General features: G+C 38.2%; 2 protein-coding genes across 4 annotated transcripts; one reads left to right on the top strand and one right to left on the bottom strand.

Annotated features, from left to right (window-relative positions):
• Positions 1–5,566: 5,566 nt before the first annotated feature.
• Positions 5,567–11,403, bottom strand: nudt1 (nudix (nucleoside diphosphate linked moiety X)-type motif 1). 2 transcript variants are annotated; one of them, XM_047357603.1, is made up of 4 exons: positions 11,254–11,403; positions 10,935–11,095; positions 8,005–8,150; positions 5,567–5,936 (listed from the first exon to the last, which is right to left on the bottom strand). In XM_047357603.1, exons 2-4 carry the CDS (start codon positions 11,084–11,086, stop codon positions 5,764–5,766), a joined length of 471 nt encoding a protein of 156 aa, XP_047213559.1. In that variant the 5' UTR covers positions 11,087–11,095; positions 11,254–11,403; the 3' UTR covers positions 5,567–5,763. The 2 variants fall into 2 exon arrangements, with proteins under 2 accessions (XP_047213559.1, XP_047213560.1); XM_047357604.1 differs by lacking the exon at positions 11,254–11,403 and adding an exon at positions 11,185–11,208.
• Positions 11,404–12,318: 915 nt separating this feature from the next.
• LOC124862455 (rRNA methyltransferase 2, mitochondrial-like) lies at positions 12,319–15,728 on the top strand. 2 transcript variants are annotated; one of them, XM_047356373.1, is made up of 3 exons: positions 12,319–12,693; positions 14,615–14,746; positions 14,846–15,728. In XM_047356373.1, the coding sequence occupies exons 1-3, from the start codon at positions 12,396–12,398 to the stop codon at positions 15,037–15,039; spliced, it is 624 nt and encodes a 207-aa protein (XP_047212329.1). In that variant the 5' UTR covers positions 12,319–12,395; the 3' UTR covers positions 15,040–15,728. The 2 variants fall into 2 exon arrangements, with proteins under 2 accessions (XP_047212329.1, XP_047212328.1); XM_047356372.1 differs by having other exon boundaries at positions 12,322–12,693; positions 14,615–15,728.
• The last annotated feature ends 2,677 nt before the right edge of the window (positions 15,729–18,405 follow it).

Genomic DNA, 18,405 nt, shown 5'->3' with positions numbered 1-18,405 from the left:
TACTTGGCCAATCCTTAAATTAAAATGAGTCAATATTATGTATCTGCAAGCAGCAAAGGTTGCCGATGCTCTAAAAGCAATTTTGAAAGTAAAATCAATTTCTTTTAATAGTGTGGGATAACATTTCAGTTCAACAATATTACATAGGAAACCAGGGCAATGCTTACTCATCCAGTAAACTGCTTTTTATATTGGCTACTGTGAAGGGTCTGCAAGATAATGCACTGAAAACAAGTTTAATGGACAAGCCAAAAAGCTGCACGAAAACAGGGGGTAGCTTTTCGTTGCTGCAGAAATCTTAGCTGTGAAAAATAAATGAATATGCACTCGTGGTAAAAAGAAACACCTAAAAATTCTATGGTTTTGTATGCATCTCAGTTTTGCGATGTGCTTATTTTCACAAACCTTTCTATTTTGGCATTATCTTTGTTTTATAATGAACAGCCTGGAAAAGATCTGATCATGCACATGTTAACACCTTACAATTGGTGCAAGGTGTGCTTTCTTTTTACAGTTACTTTACAGGGATTATCAAAATTTTAGGATTAGGTATCGGAGCATTTTTTTGCAGCCCTAGTGGCTTTTATGTTTCTCAGTTTTTCGACAGTGAGCTGACAGGGAAGGGGGAAGACATGCAGCCAAGGTCGCCTGAGCTGGGAGTCAAACCTGCGAAAGGCTCCGTCGAGAACCAAAGCCTCGAATATGGGTCGTGCAGTTCATTCCTGCATCGCCACCGTGCCCGCATCAGATAATTTTTGTGTATTTGCAATAAATAGGTCACAGTGTTTTATGTCACACTGAAAATTCAAGAAGGGTTAACAAATTTTCCAACCACAAAGTGGGAATCTTTGAGTTTCTCTGCTTACAATGTTTTTAAGGCTATTGAAGAGGGATGTCCTAAAACTGACACTGAACAAGGGACACAGTTGAATGTAATTGATGGAATGATAACCTGCCAGTATTGACAGTGTATCTCTAGAAAAACACAATATGCTGATTAATCACCACAGCTCATAGATAATTGAACTTCTTTTTTACCTTACTCTAGGTTATCTCTCTGTATTTAATATATTCTATTTAAAATTTTAAACTCCTATTTCACTTGAAACATCTTACATTTATGCACAAATATTTTATATTTCTAATAAACAAATTGAACGGACAATTATTAATTGTGATAAAGAAAGAAATCTGGGTGTAAGAAGCAGATTTAAACACTAAAATGACTGTTTCTAATCATACGACGAACAAGATTTAGCAAATACAGCATTTAGTCCTGATGGATTTAGGTTAAAAGTAATCTTATTTTTTCCAACATATTTCTGTTGACTGGATATAATAAACATTTTGAATGGGCCAGGCTAGAACCCTGACTAGAATCTGACACAAAATATGTGGAGAAAGCGCAAGATTAGGGTGATGGCAAGGAGGCCTTCCAAGCTCAAAGACTCGAAGAGCTCATATCCAAAGATAAATCATCAAAATGCCAACAGAAACATGCAAAAAGCTGCTCAGCAATTATAAGAAGGGCCTTATTGCTACAATACTCATAATTTGTTTTCTTTTGGTTATTGACATGGGTAAAAATTATTTGTTGGATTCCACCTTTTTGTACCAAAATGTAAATAAAGGTTCTGGTTGAATTCAATTCAGTTTTATTTATATAGCACCAATTCACAACACATGTTGTCTCAAGGCACTTCACAAAAGTAAAGTACATACATTCCAATTAGTCCTAACCATTGAACAGTGCAGTCGGAGTTAGTTATTTATTCAAATTGGATAAAAAGTTTTTCTATCTAAGGAAACCCAGCAGATTGCATCCAGTCAGTGACTTGCAGCATTCACTCCTCCTGGATGAGCATGTAGAGACCGTGGACAGTCACTGGCGTTGACTTTGCAGCAATCCCTCATACTGAGCATGCATGTAGCGACAGTGGAGAGGAAAAACTCCCTTGTAACAGGAAGAAACCTCCAGCAGAACCAGGCTCAGTGTGAGCGGCCATCTGCCACGACCGACTGGGGGTTTTCAGAGAACAGAGCAGAGACACAAAGAGAACAAAGAAGCACTGTTCCAGGAGTACTTTCTATGGGAAGGAAAAGTAAATGTTAATGGATGTAGCTCCTTTAGTCGTTTCACCTAGAAAGAAAGAACAGATAAACTCTGAGCCAGTTTTCAAGGTTAGAGTCTAAAAGAGAGCACATAGAGTTAGTCACAGTAAAAGCTCAGTCAGTAGCTATGTCTAGGAGAGAGAAAGGGTTAAACACTAAAAGACAGGGCTATGTGGATCATCGGTAGAGGGTGAGCATTTAGTTGTTGCCAGCAGAAGCTCGGATGATTCCCCTCTCCAGAAAGGTGTCACAGGTAGACACAGAGTCAGGCCAGGTGTAGCTTCTACGAAGAGAATAGAGAGAACAAGGTTAAAAGCTGAAATAACAGCAAATAATGCAAAATTGGAGAGTAGTGTGAGAATGTAGCAAAGAGGGTGAAAGTGGTCGTTATGTCCCCCAGCAGCCTAAGCCTATAGCAGCATAACTACACAGATAGTTTCAGTTCAGATTATTTAGTTAAACGGCGCTTATTTACAACAATGTCGTCTCAAGGAACCCCACAAAGGGTCCCACTGATGGTCATTGTTATACTAAAAACCACAAGGATTGGGATACCTCTCTCTGTCAGACTGATTATAACCATTGGAAAAGAGAAGGGGTCATACAGGTAGCAGAAATGGAGGGTGTGTTTGATCCTCAACCATAACTGAGCCGGTTTAGGCTAAACCTGACTCCCCCTTACTCCAACCAACAGGAAGGGAAGAAGACGGAGGTAAAAAATAAGGAAGATAGCTCAGGATAAACTAAGCTACTCTAACTATAAGCTTTATCAAAAAGGAAAGTTTTAAGCCTAGCCTTAAAAGTAGACAGGGTGTCTGCCTCACGGACTAAAGCTGGGAGCTGGTTCCACAGGAGAGGAGCCTGATAACTAAAGGATCTGCCTCCCATTCTACTTCTAGAGACTCTAGGAACCACCAGTAAACCTGCAGTCTGAGAACGAAGTGCTCTGTTAGGAACATATGGAACAATCAGATCTCTGATGTATGATGGAGCTAGATCATTAAGGGCTTTATATGTGAGGAGGAGAATTTTAAATTCTATTCTGGATTTAACAGGGAGCCAATGAAGGGAAGCTAAAATAGGAGAAATATGACCTCTCTTTTTAATTTTCATCAGAACTCTTGCTGCAGCATTTTGAATCAGCTGAAGGCTTTTAACTGCATTTTGTGGACATCCTGATAGTAAAGAATTACAATAGTCCAGCCTTGAAGTAACAAATGCATGGACTAGTTTTTCAGCATCACTCCTGGATAGGATATTTCTAATTTTGGCAATTTTGAAATCCTAGAAACGTGTTTAATATGGGATTTAAATGACATGTCCTGGTCAAAAATAACGCCAAGGTTTTTTACTTCATTACCGGAGGTCAATGTAATGCCATCCAGGTTAAGTGATTGACTAAGCAGTTTCTTTTTTTAAAGACTCCGGTCCAAAGACGACAACTTCTGTCTTGTCTGAATTTAGAAGCAAAATATTTAAAGTCATCCAAGTTTTTATATCTTCAAAACATGCTTGTAGTCTATCTAACTGGTTGGGCTCATCAGGATTTATGGATAAGTAAAGCTGAGTATCATCAGCGTAACAGTGAAAATGTATCCCATGCTGCCTGATAATTTGACCTATTGGAAGCATATATATAGTAAAGAGAATTGGCCCAAGTACTGAACCCTGTGGTACTCCACAATTAACCCTGGAGTTTAAAGATGATTTATCATTTACATGAACAAACTGGAATCTGTCAGACAGATAAGATTTAATCGAGCCTAGCGCTGTTCCCCTGATCCCTACAGCATATTCCAGCCTTTCTAAGAGAATATTATGGTCGACTGTGTCAAATGCAGCACTGAGATCTGAATGAAAAGTATTTTAAACCTATATCTGCCAGGGGTATGAAAATATTTATGTATGTGTGTGTATATACAGGGGTTGGACAATGAAACTGAAACACCTGGTTTTAGACCACTATAATTTATTAGTATGGTGTAGGGCCTCCTTTTGCGTCCAATACAGCGTCAATTCATCTTGGGAATGACATATACAAGTCCTGCACAGTGGTCAGAGGGATTTTAAGCCATTCTTCTTGCAGGATAGTGGCCAGGTCACTACGTGATACTGGTGGAGGAAAACGTTTCCTGACTCGCTCCTCCAAAACACCCCAAAGTGGCTAAATAATATTTAGATCTGGTGACTGTGCAGGCCATGGGAGATGTTCAACTTCACTTTCATGTTCATCAAACCAATCTTTCACCAGTCTTGCTGTGTGTATTGGTGCATTGTCATCTTGATACATGGCACCGCCTTCAGGATACAATGTTTGAACCATTGGATGCACATTGTCCTCAAGAATGGTTCGGTAGTCCTTGGCAGTGACACGCCCATCTAGCACAAGTATTGGGCCAAGGGAATGCCATGATATGGCAGCCCAAACCATCACTGATCCACCCCCATGCTTCACTCTGGGCATGCAACAGTCTGGGTGATATCCTTCTTTGGGACTTCTCCACACCGTAACTCTCCCGGATGTGGGGAAAACAGTAAAGGTGGACTTATCAGAGAACAATACATGTTTCACATTGTCCACAGCCCAAGATTGGCGCTCCTTGCACCATTGAAACCGACATTTGGCATTGGCATGAGTGACCAAAGGTTCGGCTATTGCAGCCCGGCCGTGTATATTGACCCTGTGGAGCTCCCTACGGACAGTTCTGGTGTAAACAGGAGAGTTGGGGTGCACATTTAATTCTGCCGTGATTTGGGCAGCCGTGGTTTTATGTTTTTTGGATACAATCCGGGTTAGCACACGGACATCCCTTTCAGACAGCTTCCTCTTGCGTCCACAGTTAATCCTGTTGGATGTGGTTCGTCCTTCTTGGTGGTATGCTGACATTACCCTGGATAGCATGGTTCTTGATACATCACAAAGACTTGCTGTCCCAGCAAGACGTGCACCAACAATTTGTCCTCTTTTGAACTCTGGTATGTCTCCCATAATGTTGTGTGCATTTCAATATTTGGAGCAAAACTGTGCTCTTACCCTGCTAATTGAACCTTCACACTCTGCTCTTACTGGTGCAATGTGCAATCAATGAAGACTGGCTACCAGGCTGGTCCAATTTAGCCATGAAACCTCCCACACTAAAATGACAGGTGTTTCAGTTTCATTGTCCAACCCCTGTATGTATATATATATATATATATATATATATATATATATATATAATTGGTTTTTGTTTTTGGAGAACAAGCTGGTATTCTACATGCTGCATGAAACATTATTTTGGTAAGGACCAAGTTTAACTACTGACCATATAAAACCCAGTGAACCTATAACTCTACATATTGAAAGTATTCTGCTGAAGACATTTTGTTAAATTATTTTCAAACTAAAATTACTTCCAACATGCAGCTGCTTTGATTCAATTGGCATTAATTCTCAAGTAAACATCACATCACATAATTTGCAGAAAAAAGGGTTTAATTCTACTGGTGTTACAGTTGTAGAGTATGTAAATGCTTCTCTTCGTATCTCTCTTTAGGTCCAAAGGAACCTCTCGTACCTTCGGCTAAAAGAACCGTGAACAGTTATCTCCAGTACACCTAATGTTTTTTTTTGGTCCCAGACGTAAATAATAGCCACAAGGTTGTTTCACATCACAGCTCCTGCACCTCCTCCAGTGTGTGGCTGAGAATCACGTCGTGACCCTGGAACTTGAAGTATCCCACGAATTTCTTCTTCTGTAGCATCAAAGGGAACCACAGGATATCATCGGCCCACATCTGGCTGAAAGGGATTTTGTTGCAGTCAAACCACTTAGGCCTCATTTCTATAAAACACAATAAATAAATTATGAAAGAGTTAAAAAAAGAAAACGGAACAGTGCAAAGATACTAGCTAATTTTCTGTCTGTAAACGGCCATCTTGATGAGATAATAATCCAAGATACGGTCATACGTACTTAGTACTGCTAATCAATTTAAATAACTGATAATCAAGTGGGACATCTATGAAAGCAAGAGTTTTGGTAGTTTGCTGGTCAGAAGGACATCGATGTGGGTTAACACAATGCCAAGAAGTAAAGACGACAGCAATGGCCGTTGTGAGACAGCTGTTGCTGTTCATCAATCTTAAACAGTGAGAAGTATTATTCAGTGAAAAGCATTAAATACAGCCAGCATCTCAGCAAATATACCCCCAGGTCAGACAGGGCAATGCTTAAAGAAACTTCAATAATCCCCAAAAGATAAATTTTACAATCCAAAAGCTTCAATTTGCATGTTTCATGTTAAAATATGTGACTGTATGGTTAGAAAGAGAATGAACAAATGTGGTTTGTTTGGAAGGGTTACCAGGAGAAAGCCTTCTCTCTGTCTTTTAGAAAAATATTTGTCAAGATGACTTATGTTTGAAAAGTTGCATCTAAATGAACCATAAGATTTTTGGATCAATGTTCTTTGAAAAGTTGATGATCAAAGTAGGTTGGGCATGTCTGGTTTGGCCAAAACCAAAAATAAAATAAACAGCATATCAGCATCTCATACAAACTGGCAAGCGTGGTGGTGTAGGGGATGTGATTCGGGCCTGGCGTCTTGCAGTCATTGAGTAGACCATAACCTCCTCTGTCCATTAAAGTCTTCTAGAGTCAAATTTGAGGCTGACAGATCCAGCTTCTCCGGAACTGAGCCACGCACCGAGACATTGACCACAAAGACACAGTAGCAAAGCAAAAACAGAATGGCTGAACAAAGAAAAGAATCAAGGTGGTGCAATGACCCAGTTAAAGCCCAGACCTCAACCAGATTTAAATGCTTTGGTAGGATCAATGCATAAACGCATGCTCAACAAACTTAATTAGGTCCCATAAGGAAAAGTGGGCAATAATTCTTCCATAACAATGTAAGAAACTAGATCATTACAAAAATCACTTCAAGATATAGCTGCTGAGGTAGATTCTACAAGCTGTTGAAACATGGGGTGTACATAGTTAACTTTAATTTTGCAACGACTGAGTTGTCTCAATCATCAAAACAACTAACAGGGAATGAATCAAATCCCTTCAGTGTCTCATCTCTGACTTCAGTTACCCTCCAGACTTTTTCCTTAATGTCTGACTACATCACGACTTGTGCTTCTCTGTGTATCTTTGTTTGGTCTTCACGCAGCCGACATTGACTTATTTCTTAGAAAGCATCCAGAGCTCCTTGAATTCATCCCCTTTGCTTTTAAAGGTGTACTGGCACGTTTTTAAGCCTGTTTTTTTTCTCTGCGGCACACATCTTTATTTCAACCACTGTTCTTGGTTGTGCAGAGTGAGGTTCCATTATGACAAATGGTTTTATAGGTAAGTCCCCTTGAACAATATCTTCCTCAATATTCTTCAACATGTTTGCTTTTTGAGTAGTTTTCAAACCAACCCCACTTTGCGAACCATTTCATTTCACATATGAATCATACATGCATTAAACTGACACTTAACTCTAGGGATGAGCCTGCATGGAGTCTACACGACACTAAGCTTTAAATAACACTGCTCTGCACTCATTTTCTGTGCCTATTTTAAACTTTGAAGGGTCATAAAGGCCTGAGATTCATCTTAGCACATACATCATTATAAACTTCAGACACAGTGAATAAAAAAACATTTTGTCATCTCACCAGGCCTATTTACTTTACAGACACCTAGAAACTGTAATTGTGATTGAGATGATTTATTATAACACTAAAGAAAGTCAGGTTTAAGAGGAACCAAAACCAAAAAGGGAACCTTTGTGGTTTAACAAGGTTTTTCTTAAATCTGTTACTTGGAACGCTGTTCAAAAAGGTTATTTCCCCTGTTTTTTTTTTGGAGCACTTCTACTTTTTTTAAGGAATCAAATACTTATAGAAAGTCTTACCATCAGATTCCGTTGGTTCACCTTTATAACTATCAGCTCTGAAGATGTGGACATCAAGCAGCTGTGTTTCTCCAACAAATTCAAATTTGATATTTCCAATTTTGTCCAGCACGTCCACTGTGAGGCCACTTTCTTCCTGAAGCTCTCTAAAAGAAGAAATATGGAATTATTGATCGTATTGCACTTCATACAAACACTAAAACTGCTTAAAGTTTTAGTATAACACATTAGCGGATTTCTACAAAACCGATAGGATGCAGGGGAAAGCAGTGGATAAAACCTAAGAGGCTGAACAAGGAATTCAGAAAAGTCTGTAACTCCATTATCATAGTTTTATGTGACACACTTTATCTGGATGCCCTGATTTGCACCAGTTGAAGAAGTCAACCCAACCAACCAGGACCTTTACTCACAATGACCCCTTTTTTATTAAGAACTAGTGTAGATTTGTGTGTAATAAATAAGCAGAAGAGAGGTAGCATGTTCCTCTGTGGAATAGAGGAACATGCCAGCCCTCTGTTACTCTGTACCTCTGTGGAACAGAGGAGCAGAAAAAAGAAATTTTACTCTGATATTTGAAAAAGATGACATCACAACAGAGGATTAACACTCCTAAACACAAAAGAAAATCTGAAACTGAGTTCCTAACAAGGATAAAGTCATTGCAGATGTTATGTAATATCCTGCTACATTATTTATGAGTCACATTTGAGACATGGTAGACAGGGCTTTGACATATCAGTTAATAAGGCTGCAGAGCACCAAATTAAGGTCACCTGTCCAGCGCAATATTGTGCAGAGCTGCACAGGCCAAAATGATGTGAGATACGTTCTCAAGCATGTACAGAAAAGTTCATCCAGTTGAGTAAAGGCAAACCCATTTCCCCTCCAGTACCGCCAACGTAGCACCCCACATACCCTGACTGCCTGCAGCTCGGATATCCCAAGACACATCCCAGTGTCCAAAACTGCAGAGTGCCTCTGCACTGCTATGGCAATGACATGCATTGGATGACAGGTTTATCTTAATTGCTTGATTTTCTGTGCTGCCCCTTAACTCTACACTGATATTGACAATCTAAAACCTGGTGGTGTAGGACCTGAGTGCAGCCTATGTTTACGTCCAAATGGTAAAAAAAAAAAAACACAAAATGAGAGCAAAATTACTACACACCCATTCTGATAAATGACATCCAATGTGTTTTAACATGTGCTACTTCTCTTTTAATGACTACCACTACCACTGTTACTTGAATGTGCACAGCTCGATTCCAGAGGCAGTTCTCAAATCCAACTTTTTCAAGTTTTAGGAGCAGCTGTGTCAAAACAACTTATTTAAATGCAACAAGAAAACAAAAATTTTGCATTTCAAAAGCACTGAGACCATATGCTCAGCAATATAGAAGAAGTGAAATATATTTGCATATTATAAATAACTATTAAACACCTCTACACACAGTCTCTTTGTTTGTTTGGAAACAGCTTTGCAGGGTCTAAATGCCTTCAGGGCTTTTCTTCCTTCGCATATGGAATAATCAGATATTGTCCACACTAAAATATAAATTCCTTTAATATAACCTTATAAAACATTTACAAACCAAGAACTTCTGCCAAGATTTTCTATTTTTTTTCTGTTACTCTCAACACCATGCTCTCACTGCCTTTGCTTTAAAGTGTAAATATACACCAAGCGTGATCCCAAAATGCAAAATAGACCTAAATCATGTCTCCACCTTTTAAAATTTGAAAGTCGGTGTCTTTTACTCTTAACCTCATCAGGAAGCTGTAGATGGCCGTCCACCCTGGGGCTGGTTCTGGTGGAGATTTCCTGTTTAAAGGGAGTTGTTCCTCTTCACTGTGGCTTTATGCTTGCTTGGAATAGGATACTTAATCTCAGCCAAAATTGAAAGCAATTTGGAATCAATATCTGCTGATGACTTGTTGCTGAACTCATTGAATATCCCTGGATTTAAATGGGACCTTTTAAGCAAAGGGACCTAATAAGACGTTTCTTTTGATTTGGTGCTAAATAGATTAAGTAAAGTGAGATTATGTTTTGTAACAGCATGTTTTTGGTTTTTATACTTTTTCATTTTCATTATTTTTTGGTTCCGCAACCCTTGCCTGATCTGAAAGCTCACAAGCCCCGTAATCTTTGTGGATTCACTTTAATGATGTAAAAGGACAAAGTGGTCTGTAATGGGGGAGTAGGGGTGGGGGTGGTGGTTGCATGTTTGTTGCGCTCCTGTGATCTGAAAAGGGCCACTGAGTTGTTGAGCCATGTCATCTGCTGATGTTGTTTCAATTATTTTATTTTTTCATCGGGATTTGTACCTGTCCACACTGACAAAAGTAACAATACCTGGTTTAATGAACACAGTATTACTGCTGTTGATCTGCCAGCAAACTGGTTGGAACAGTATTGTCAAGGGCAACATGACACACCGACCCAACAATACAGACAACCAGAAGGCCACAATTAAAGCAGCCTGGACTTCCTTAACATCTCAGTAGAGCCACAGAGCCTGCAGGCCACGCTGCACTGAGTGCATATACTGCACAGTGCATGGGCACACGTTTTAGGATTAATAATCCTTCTTTTTGTTCATCTTATGTAGTATAAAAATGTTCTAAAAGCAGAGTTTTGAGTTTTTGTTAGCTGTAAATTAGACAAAATGGATGAAATGAACAGAAATAAACACCTGAAACAAATCGCTCTACGTTTAATAAATCTGTATACAAGCTTCACTTTTGGGATTGATATTGTGTAATAAAATAAATTTTAGACAAAATTTTAATTTAGCTGTCTTCTCCTCAATTTAATAAAGTCCACCTAAAATAATCACTAGATCTTCTCAATATACTTTTTACTTACACTTTAACAGGAACCACAACATTAGGCTTAAATTAAATACATGACTCTGACATACCTTTTAGCTGCATCCTCGATGGTTTCTCCAGGTTGAACTTTGCCCCCGAATCCGTTCCATTTTCCAGCCCCAAAGCCCCTCTTCTTCATGCCCAGAAGCACTCTACCCGGCTGGACCACCAGCACCAGAGTGAGAAGCTTGGAGCTCAACATCTCACCTCACTGAGAAGAAGGAAAAAAGCTTATAGAGTGGCAAAACACACAGTAAACAATGAGCAACAAACAACAGTGTTGGCAGTCATGTCGGTCACATTATTGTTTGTTCTGCAGAGCGGTGTCGTCATTAAATATTGCGGAACAAGGTCAGATCAAACGGATACCTTTCTAAAAGAAAACAGCACACTTCACACTGAACCGAGACTCCCGCGTGGAGCGTGTAGATGACGTCACATGATGACAAGATTTGTAAACAGAAGCATCGGTCCGACTAAAAGCACACTCAACGCACGAGGACTATCCTTTAGTAGTGAGATCTGATGCAAGTGTTACTTTAAAAAATGTCCGACTACAAAAATAAAGAAGGTAAACCCTCAATTTTTTGTCCCTTTTTTATTAACTCAGAAACTTTGCTGCCAAAAACTGCTAAGCAGTTCAGAGTCCTCACAAGTTCACACGTTGCTATTTGTACATATTAAAATAGATTTGAATAATAGAATAATACATAAAATTCAAAATGGCTGTTTAATGTTTAAGACGTGTACAAAGCTTGATGACATATTTATCATCAATACAATTCCAAAAAGGATATCAGATATTCATTGTAGTAAAGCACTTTAGATTTCTCTTTTAAAAATGATTGTGAAACTTTGGCACAGTTTATTACCTAGAATATTCACTAAGGCTAATGTTAGATTATTTAGTACAACATAAACCAGACCCTTGTGACTTATTTGTTACTGCAGTGATAACCTGCCCCTTATGATATCACTAGAAAAATGTAACTATATGAGAAAATGATTACTAAAGATTAATAACTCAAATAATTTCACATATTACTGTTAGGCAAACAGTATTTCATTTTATTTTGCCCTTTTTGTTTTATTGTGAGAAGTGTATTGATTACCCTCATATCCCCCTGTTGCTCGTCTAATAAATATTCAAGGAAAAGTATCCTAACAAGCATGGGACTTTGACCAAACAGCGTGGGTTTACATTTAAGGCGTTTATTTATTTACATATTTAAATTTTTTTCTGAAAAGTAAAATTTTTGAAGATACGAGTAACAATATGCAGACATTCACCATTTACATTAAGCTCTTTGTTAACAAATTGACACAAATAAAATGTGAAAAATAGATATGTATGATTTATAAACGGAAGCCATCTTTGCTCCCACATAGGAACTACTATTTGTTCAATTTGTTTCAAAATATAGGGGACCTAAATAGGTAGTACACATTGAGAATTCTGTTTCACGCAAGCGCAGTTAATAATAAGGAAAACTGGAACCTGAATAAACCAAATGTGGGGCTTCTCTGTTTGGAGGAGATGTATTCATTGCTCGCTGAGTGTGATGAAGAAGCTGAAGGGGAAAACTGCAGCAGAGCAGCGCTGGGTTCTGAGGCAGCTTAAAGACCCGTATGTCAAAGCTTCACACGCTCAGAACTTTCGGTGCAGAAGCGCCTTCAAACTCCTGGAAATAGACGACAAGTTCAGGCTTTTACAGCCCGGATACAGTGTGGTGGACTGCGGTGCTGCGCCTGGAGCCTGGAGCCAGGTGGCTGTGGAAAGGGTCAACTCTGCTGGGACAAGTAGACATGGCAGGTTTCAGTCACATGGATTCAAAACTCAGTATAATGTTTAATTCATCAGACGTTTTTTTTTTTTAATCAAATCCATACATGCATATATATTTGATCTTTAAAAATGTAATTCAGACTCTAAGTATGCCAACTTTCATCTAAAATAAATATTTTTAAACTAACAATTTGATAGATTTAATTGATTATTTGAATTATCTTTCTAATTTTGTGTCGTTATATGAGCCGCTGGCATTCTTGGCTGTGTATTACGTGATGCATCGTTGTAGCACTGCATGTAAATCCAACAAGGAGCAGTAAGGTAACTAATTTAAGCGTCACAGTACACATTAGAATAAACATGTTACAAACTCTAAATTGATTAAATGTTTTGTCATGCTTTTTGCCTGCTTAGAAGATTGGAGTGTTTTTTTTTTCCAGATAACTGCAGATAGTTTAGGTTATTACTGGTAAATAATCTCCTTATTCCAAACCATTCTGTTGAAATACAGTAGGCTACACACAGCATGTAGTCTTTAAAAAAAATACATTGCCGGTTCAAATTTAGTTGTACCTGATACTTAGATGCATTCAGCAGATGTTTAACTAATTCCTAACATTCGTGCAGCATTTCTAATAGATTCTTGTTAGCCGTACTGAATTCTTGACAATATTTGTGCGAATCAAGCAGAACCTGATGATTATCTTTATGTGGTAACTGAATCTTAGAGCGTCACACATTGAATGAGAAAATGTGAAAAAATTTTCCAAGAATCTTCACAAATCCTAAAATAAAGCAATTCTTGGCGATTCGTATTAGGTCTGTGTGGAATTTTGTAAGGATAATGACATTTATCAGTTACAACAGGTAATACATTTTCAATTCAGGGTATTGTCCTAAGAATTGGGTTTAAAAAGAGATTCACTAATCAGTTGGCCAGAAATCGGAATCAGCCGATTTGTTGTGGTCAGATCAGCAGGTTAAATCCAGAAAAATTAGATTTTTCTTTTTTCCCTATTTAATAATTCAATCAAAACTAAGAACTTCAGTTACTTTTGAATCTGATAGACTTGAATTGCATAAAAAAAAAGATCTGATAAAAGTTCTAATAAAGTTACCTTAAAGGTTTGCTATGATGCACAAAGGCTCTTCTCTTTTGTGCGACAGTCCTTAAAACTGAAAACTCCTTAATTAGTCGGGACTGAAACCGGCAGATCCGACATTAAACAAGATCAGAACTTATTGGTGCGTAAAAGCATGGTCAGTTCAATTGTAAGTCTAAAAGATTTTGTAATAAAAACAAATTAGTCAGTGACTAAATCTGAGGTCCTTTTGAGAATAATGTTCCACTACATAGTCCTGAAAAAACATGTATTTGTTTTATCACAGTGTAGTTTCAGAAATCAGTCAGTCTCCTCAGTTAACCTTGTCACGTTTAATTTCTTGCTGTCTACTTATGCTGCTGTAAATGAAGATCGATACGAAGAGTCTGTGCTACATTATCACCCATCAAACATGTCACTTTGACAAAAAATAAATAAATAACCGCATATATGTTATTGAGTGTGAGGGATTACAAAGCTTAGAAAGTTTAAAAGTCTAGATAATGAGTTTGGCTCTCATTAATTATTAAATATCTTTGGTTTGGAAACAGGAAATGTAAGTTAATTTGTCACACTTTAGTTAGCTGAAATATGCATAGCTTGCAAAAACACTATCAGTTTTTATAGTAATATCAAGTTAATTTTGGAAAATATTTAAGAATCAAAGAGATTAAAGACAACTAAGGGGCATTAAGGATTAGGAGCAGTGCCACAATTTTCTAAAATGGCTTTGCTTTTTGAGTTATTTTGTTATCGCTCAGTTTGCCACAGGCTGGTGTTTATGCTAGATCAGACATTTGGAGGGGAAGTAAACTGTTTCCTGTTGTTTTCGATCAAGGCTTGCCACGTGGAACAGTTATTGGCATTGATCTGCTCAACATACCACCACTGGACGGTGCCCACTTCCTCTCTAGTCACGATGTCACCCACACCGCCACGCACGCCAAGCTGCTGGAGCTGCTCCCCCAGGGTCAGGCTCACGTCATCCTGAGCGACATGGCGCCCAACGCCAGCGGCTTCAGAGACATGGACCACGAGAGACTGATCACCATGTGTTTGTCTCTGATAGACTTGGCTGAGATGATTCTGCTGCCTCGAGGCTCTCTGCTCTGCAAATACTGGGATGGAGTTCTTTCTCATCAGCTCCAGGAGAAACTCTCATCTGTGTTCCACAGTGTTCGGAGCATAAAACCAGACGCCAGCAGAAAGGATTCAGCTGAGAGATATTTCCTTGCTAGAATGTACAAGAAGCCTGTAAAGTGATATTTGTTGTCCTTTATTTAAGAGATGACTGAAGTGCTTGACTGTCTCTCTGATCAGTGAGCTGTTTGAACATAAAGAGGTTTACTTAGTGGCTGTTATCAAAAGATGGCAGTGTTGAGACATCAGTGAGGCTTGCTGCTCCAGGCACAAATGCAAGCATATTAAAGACTGCGATGTGCGTCTGTGCCCTGCAAACCTAACACAGTAGCAGAACTTAATCAGTGAAATGAAAACCTATGCAAGAATCAGTGAGATTCCTCAAGAGCATTTTTTCTTATTATTGCCCCCAGTAGCTGTTCCACACTCTCTTTTTAGTATTTGCTTTGATGCAGAAAGTCGTTTAGCTCCGATGCCCATGGTAATATTGTGCACTTCCAGCCATGTGCAGTTGTTCTGTTATGAAGAACATATAAAAGGAAAAATCATTTCTAAGTGTCATGTACAGTGTCACTAATGGAAAGTGGGATGACAGTAAAGATGGCATGTGTGTTGTACGCCTTTGCTGTCTGACTGAGGAAACATCAATGTCATTGTCAGTATTTTTTTTTTTTTACTAATGATGGATTTTAATTTATCTTCCAATTTTACCTTAATCACTGCCAAAACACATCACAAATAAGCTCAAGTTAACTTGTCTTTTTCCACCAGATTAATTAAATTATTAATAAACAGAATATTCTGCTGTGTAATGTGCCTGTTTTGTTATTATTTCAACTTGTCATTTGGCATTAGAGGTGCTCCACATTTAATGCATAATTTCTAATAATTTATTTTCCATGTAATGAATGCCAATCTTTGTTGCTTAAAGAAAATGCAACTTCAAGAACATTGAAAAGAAGTCTACCTTCTACAGATGCGTCTCAGTAAATTGGAATATCATTGAAATATGAATTTATTTAGTTATTCAATTAAAAAAGTGAAACTCATGGATTGATTGTCTCTGATCAGTAATGAATTTCAAGCTTCCATTTTCAATGATTCTGATAGTTATGGCCTACAGCTAGGGAAATTAGAATTCACTTTCTTAGAAACTTAGAACATTAGAAATATGACAAAAGACCCATGAAAGTGTCTTTATTTGGAAATAACCAACAAAATTGTGTAGAACACGAAGTTGACAACAATCTTGCAGTTACTGATACCCTCCACTAGGGGAACAAGCCACTGACTGTTAAGCATATTAATGGAAAGTTGAGTGGATGGGTTGTAGAAAAAGGTGTACAGGCAACGGGTATACCATTTACCTTAAGAGATTATGAAGTAAAGCCTTTTTTAAGAGTGTGTGTTAAATGCAGCTGGTGTCAGACCTACAACAACCACCGAACACATTTGTACCCAGAACATTTGCCACAACTGTGACATACCTTGTGTCATGCCACTCCAGAACATCAGAAGCTTCTTACCTGAACAATGGAGAAGAGGGACTGTAGCTCATTGGTCCAAAGTCCTCTTTTCACATAATAGTACATTTTGGATTGCATGTGGAAATTAAAGTCCCACAGTCTGGAGGAAAAAGGTTTAAGGCACAGAATCAAGTTCCTTGAGGTCCCTTGTGAAGTTTCTTCAGTCAGGGATTATTTTGGGAGCCATGCCATCTGCTGCTGTTGGTCCTCTGTGTTTTATTAAGTCTAAAATCTGCACAGCCATCTACTGGGAAATTTTAAAGCACTCCTGCTGACAAGCTTTATGGAAAGGTTTATGTGACTTTCCAGCAGAATTTGGCACCTGCCTACACTGCCACAGGTACCAATACCTGCTTTAATGATTGCAGTGCTTGATTGTCCAGCAACATCTCCTGACCTAATCCCCAAGGAGAATCTATGGAGTTTCATCAAGAGGAAAATGAGAGACACCAGAGCCAACAATGCAGATGAGCTGAAGGTTGGTATTAAAGCAACCTAGGCTTCTTTAACACCTCAGCAGAGCTGCAGGCATATCACCTCCATGCGATGCTGCATTGATGCCGTAATTCATGCAAAGAAACTCGAAACAAGTATTAGGCCTTTTCGGTTCATTGTTCTATAATAAACCATGAACCAATATAGCTGTGGTCTGTGTCGTGGACCTCATGCAGGCTTACCAAATACATTCAGTGCTTTAAATACAATAAAAGTTGCCAATCCTCAAACACGTATTGTCTGCATCATATTCTGCTGCGCAACAAATTAGTGAAATTAGACATACACTGGAAGATCATCTGGTGCCTCTACGCACCTGCAAACTGTGCCGATGCCATCTTTGCTTCATGTCACCTTACAGCTCATAGTTGTGGGTTTGTTTCTAACCCTGAGAAGGATCAGAGGTGTAATAATACTTTTAAAGAGGACTCTTGCAGTGAAAGCTCTACTTATTAGGAGTTAAAACATAATTGAAACCGATTTATAAATGGCTTTGTTAAGCACTCATTCAGTTTGTTACATTCCTAAATGAATTGATGTCTCTTAGTCTAATTGGCACATTTTCTTTCCTTAGGAAACCAGACTGCTCCAAATTACTCATAAATGATCGTTTTAAGTTAAATCAGATTATACCTAAATAGATTTTTACCTCTGAATATTCTGTAAAATGAAAATGAAAAGCCCAATCAAGGTCAAATTTGCATTTATCCAGCAGAATAAGACCCGAATACATTCATAAGGCTGCTATTTGGCCTTTGTGTCTCAGGAGTGATGAGCAATACAGTATGAACTGAAACATTCATGTCTCTCGGCAAAATTAACTGCACAGAAGGGGGACTGACCTCTAAAGATGATTGTTTGGAATGAAAGGGAGCAGTCATGCCTGTTGATGAAGCTGATAGTGAAAGATGTGAACAGATGACCAATTTTATTTCTCATTACTTGTTGATTATTCTGCCCTGCGTTATTCAGATTCAAATTATTGCATTGGGATCTGTGTAAATTCCATCGGAGCTGAGCGACTCACTCTTATGACAAATGATTATTCGCTCACAGGTTAATTTATTCTTTTCTGGCCAGATGGAGGTACAGATGTAAGAATTAGCAAATGAAGAGAGGAAAACGGGTGGAGAGAGACAAATGTTAAAATTTAGATGTTAAACTTCAAGGCTCGACTCATTTTTATGTTGTAACAGAACTGAATTGCTTTGTTCTTATATTTCTTAAAATCAACTCATGTTGGTGCACTTTTTTTAAATTAAAATAAAGAATTTAAATATCAAAATATATTAAATTTTTATATGAATTATCTGTTAAAACATCATAAGGACACAATGTCCTTGTATAAAACAATCTGTGATGGAGGAATTGTCTTCTCTTTCCATTGAAGTTGAATAAAAATGTTTTCAAAACGCTGAATTCTTAAAAGAGACATTCACCTCTTCTTGATCATTGTGATGCCAAAGCT

Source organism: Girardinichthys multiradiatus, chromosome X (genome assembly GCF_021462225.1).
Source record: "Girardinichthys multiradiatus isolate DD_20200921_A chromosome X, DD_fGirMul_XY1, whole genome shotgun sequence".
Lineage (NCBI taxonomy): Eukaryota > Metazoa > Chordata > Actinopteri > Cyprinodontiformes > Goodeidae > Girardinichthys > Girardinichthys multiradiatus.
This window is presented reverse-complemented; position numbering and strand designations above follow the sequence as displayed.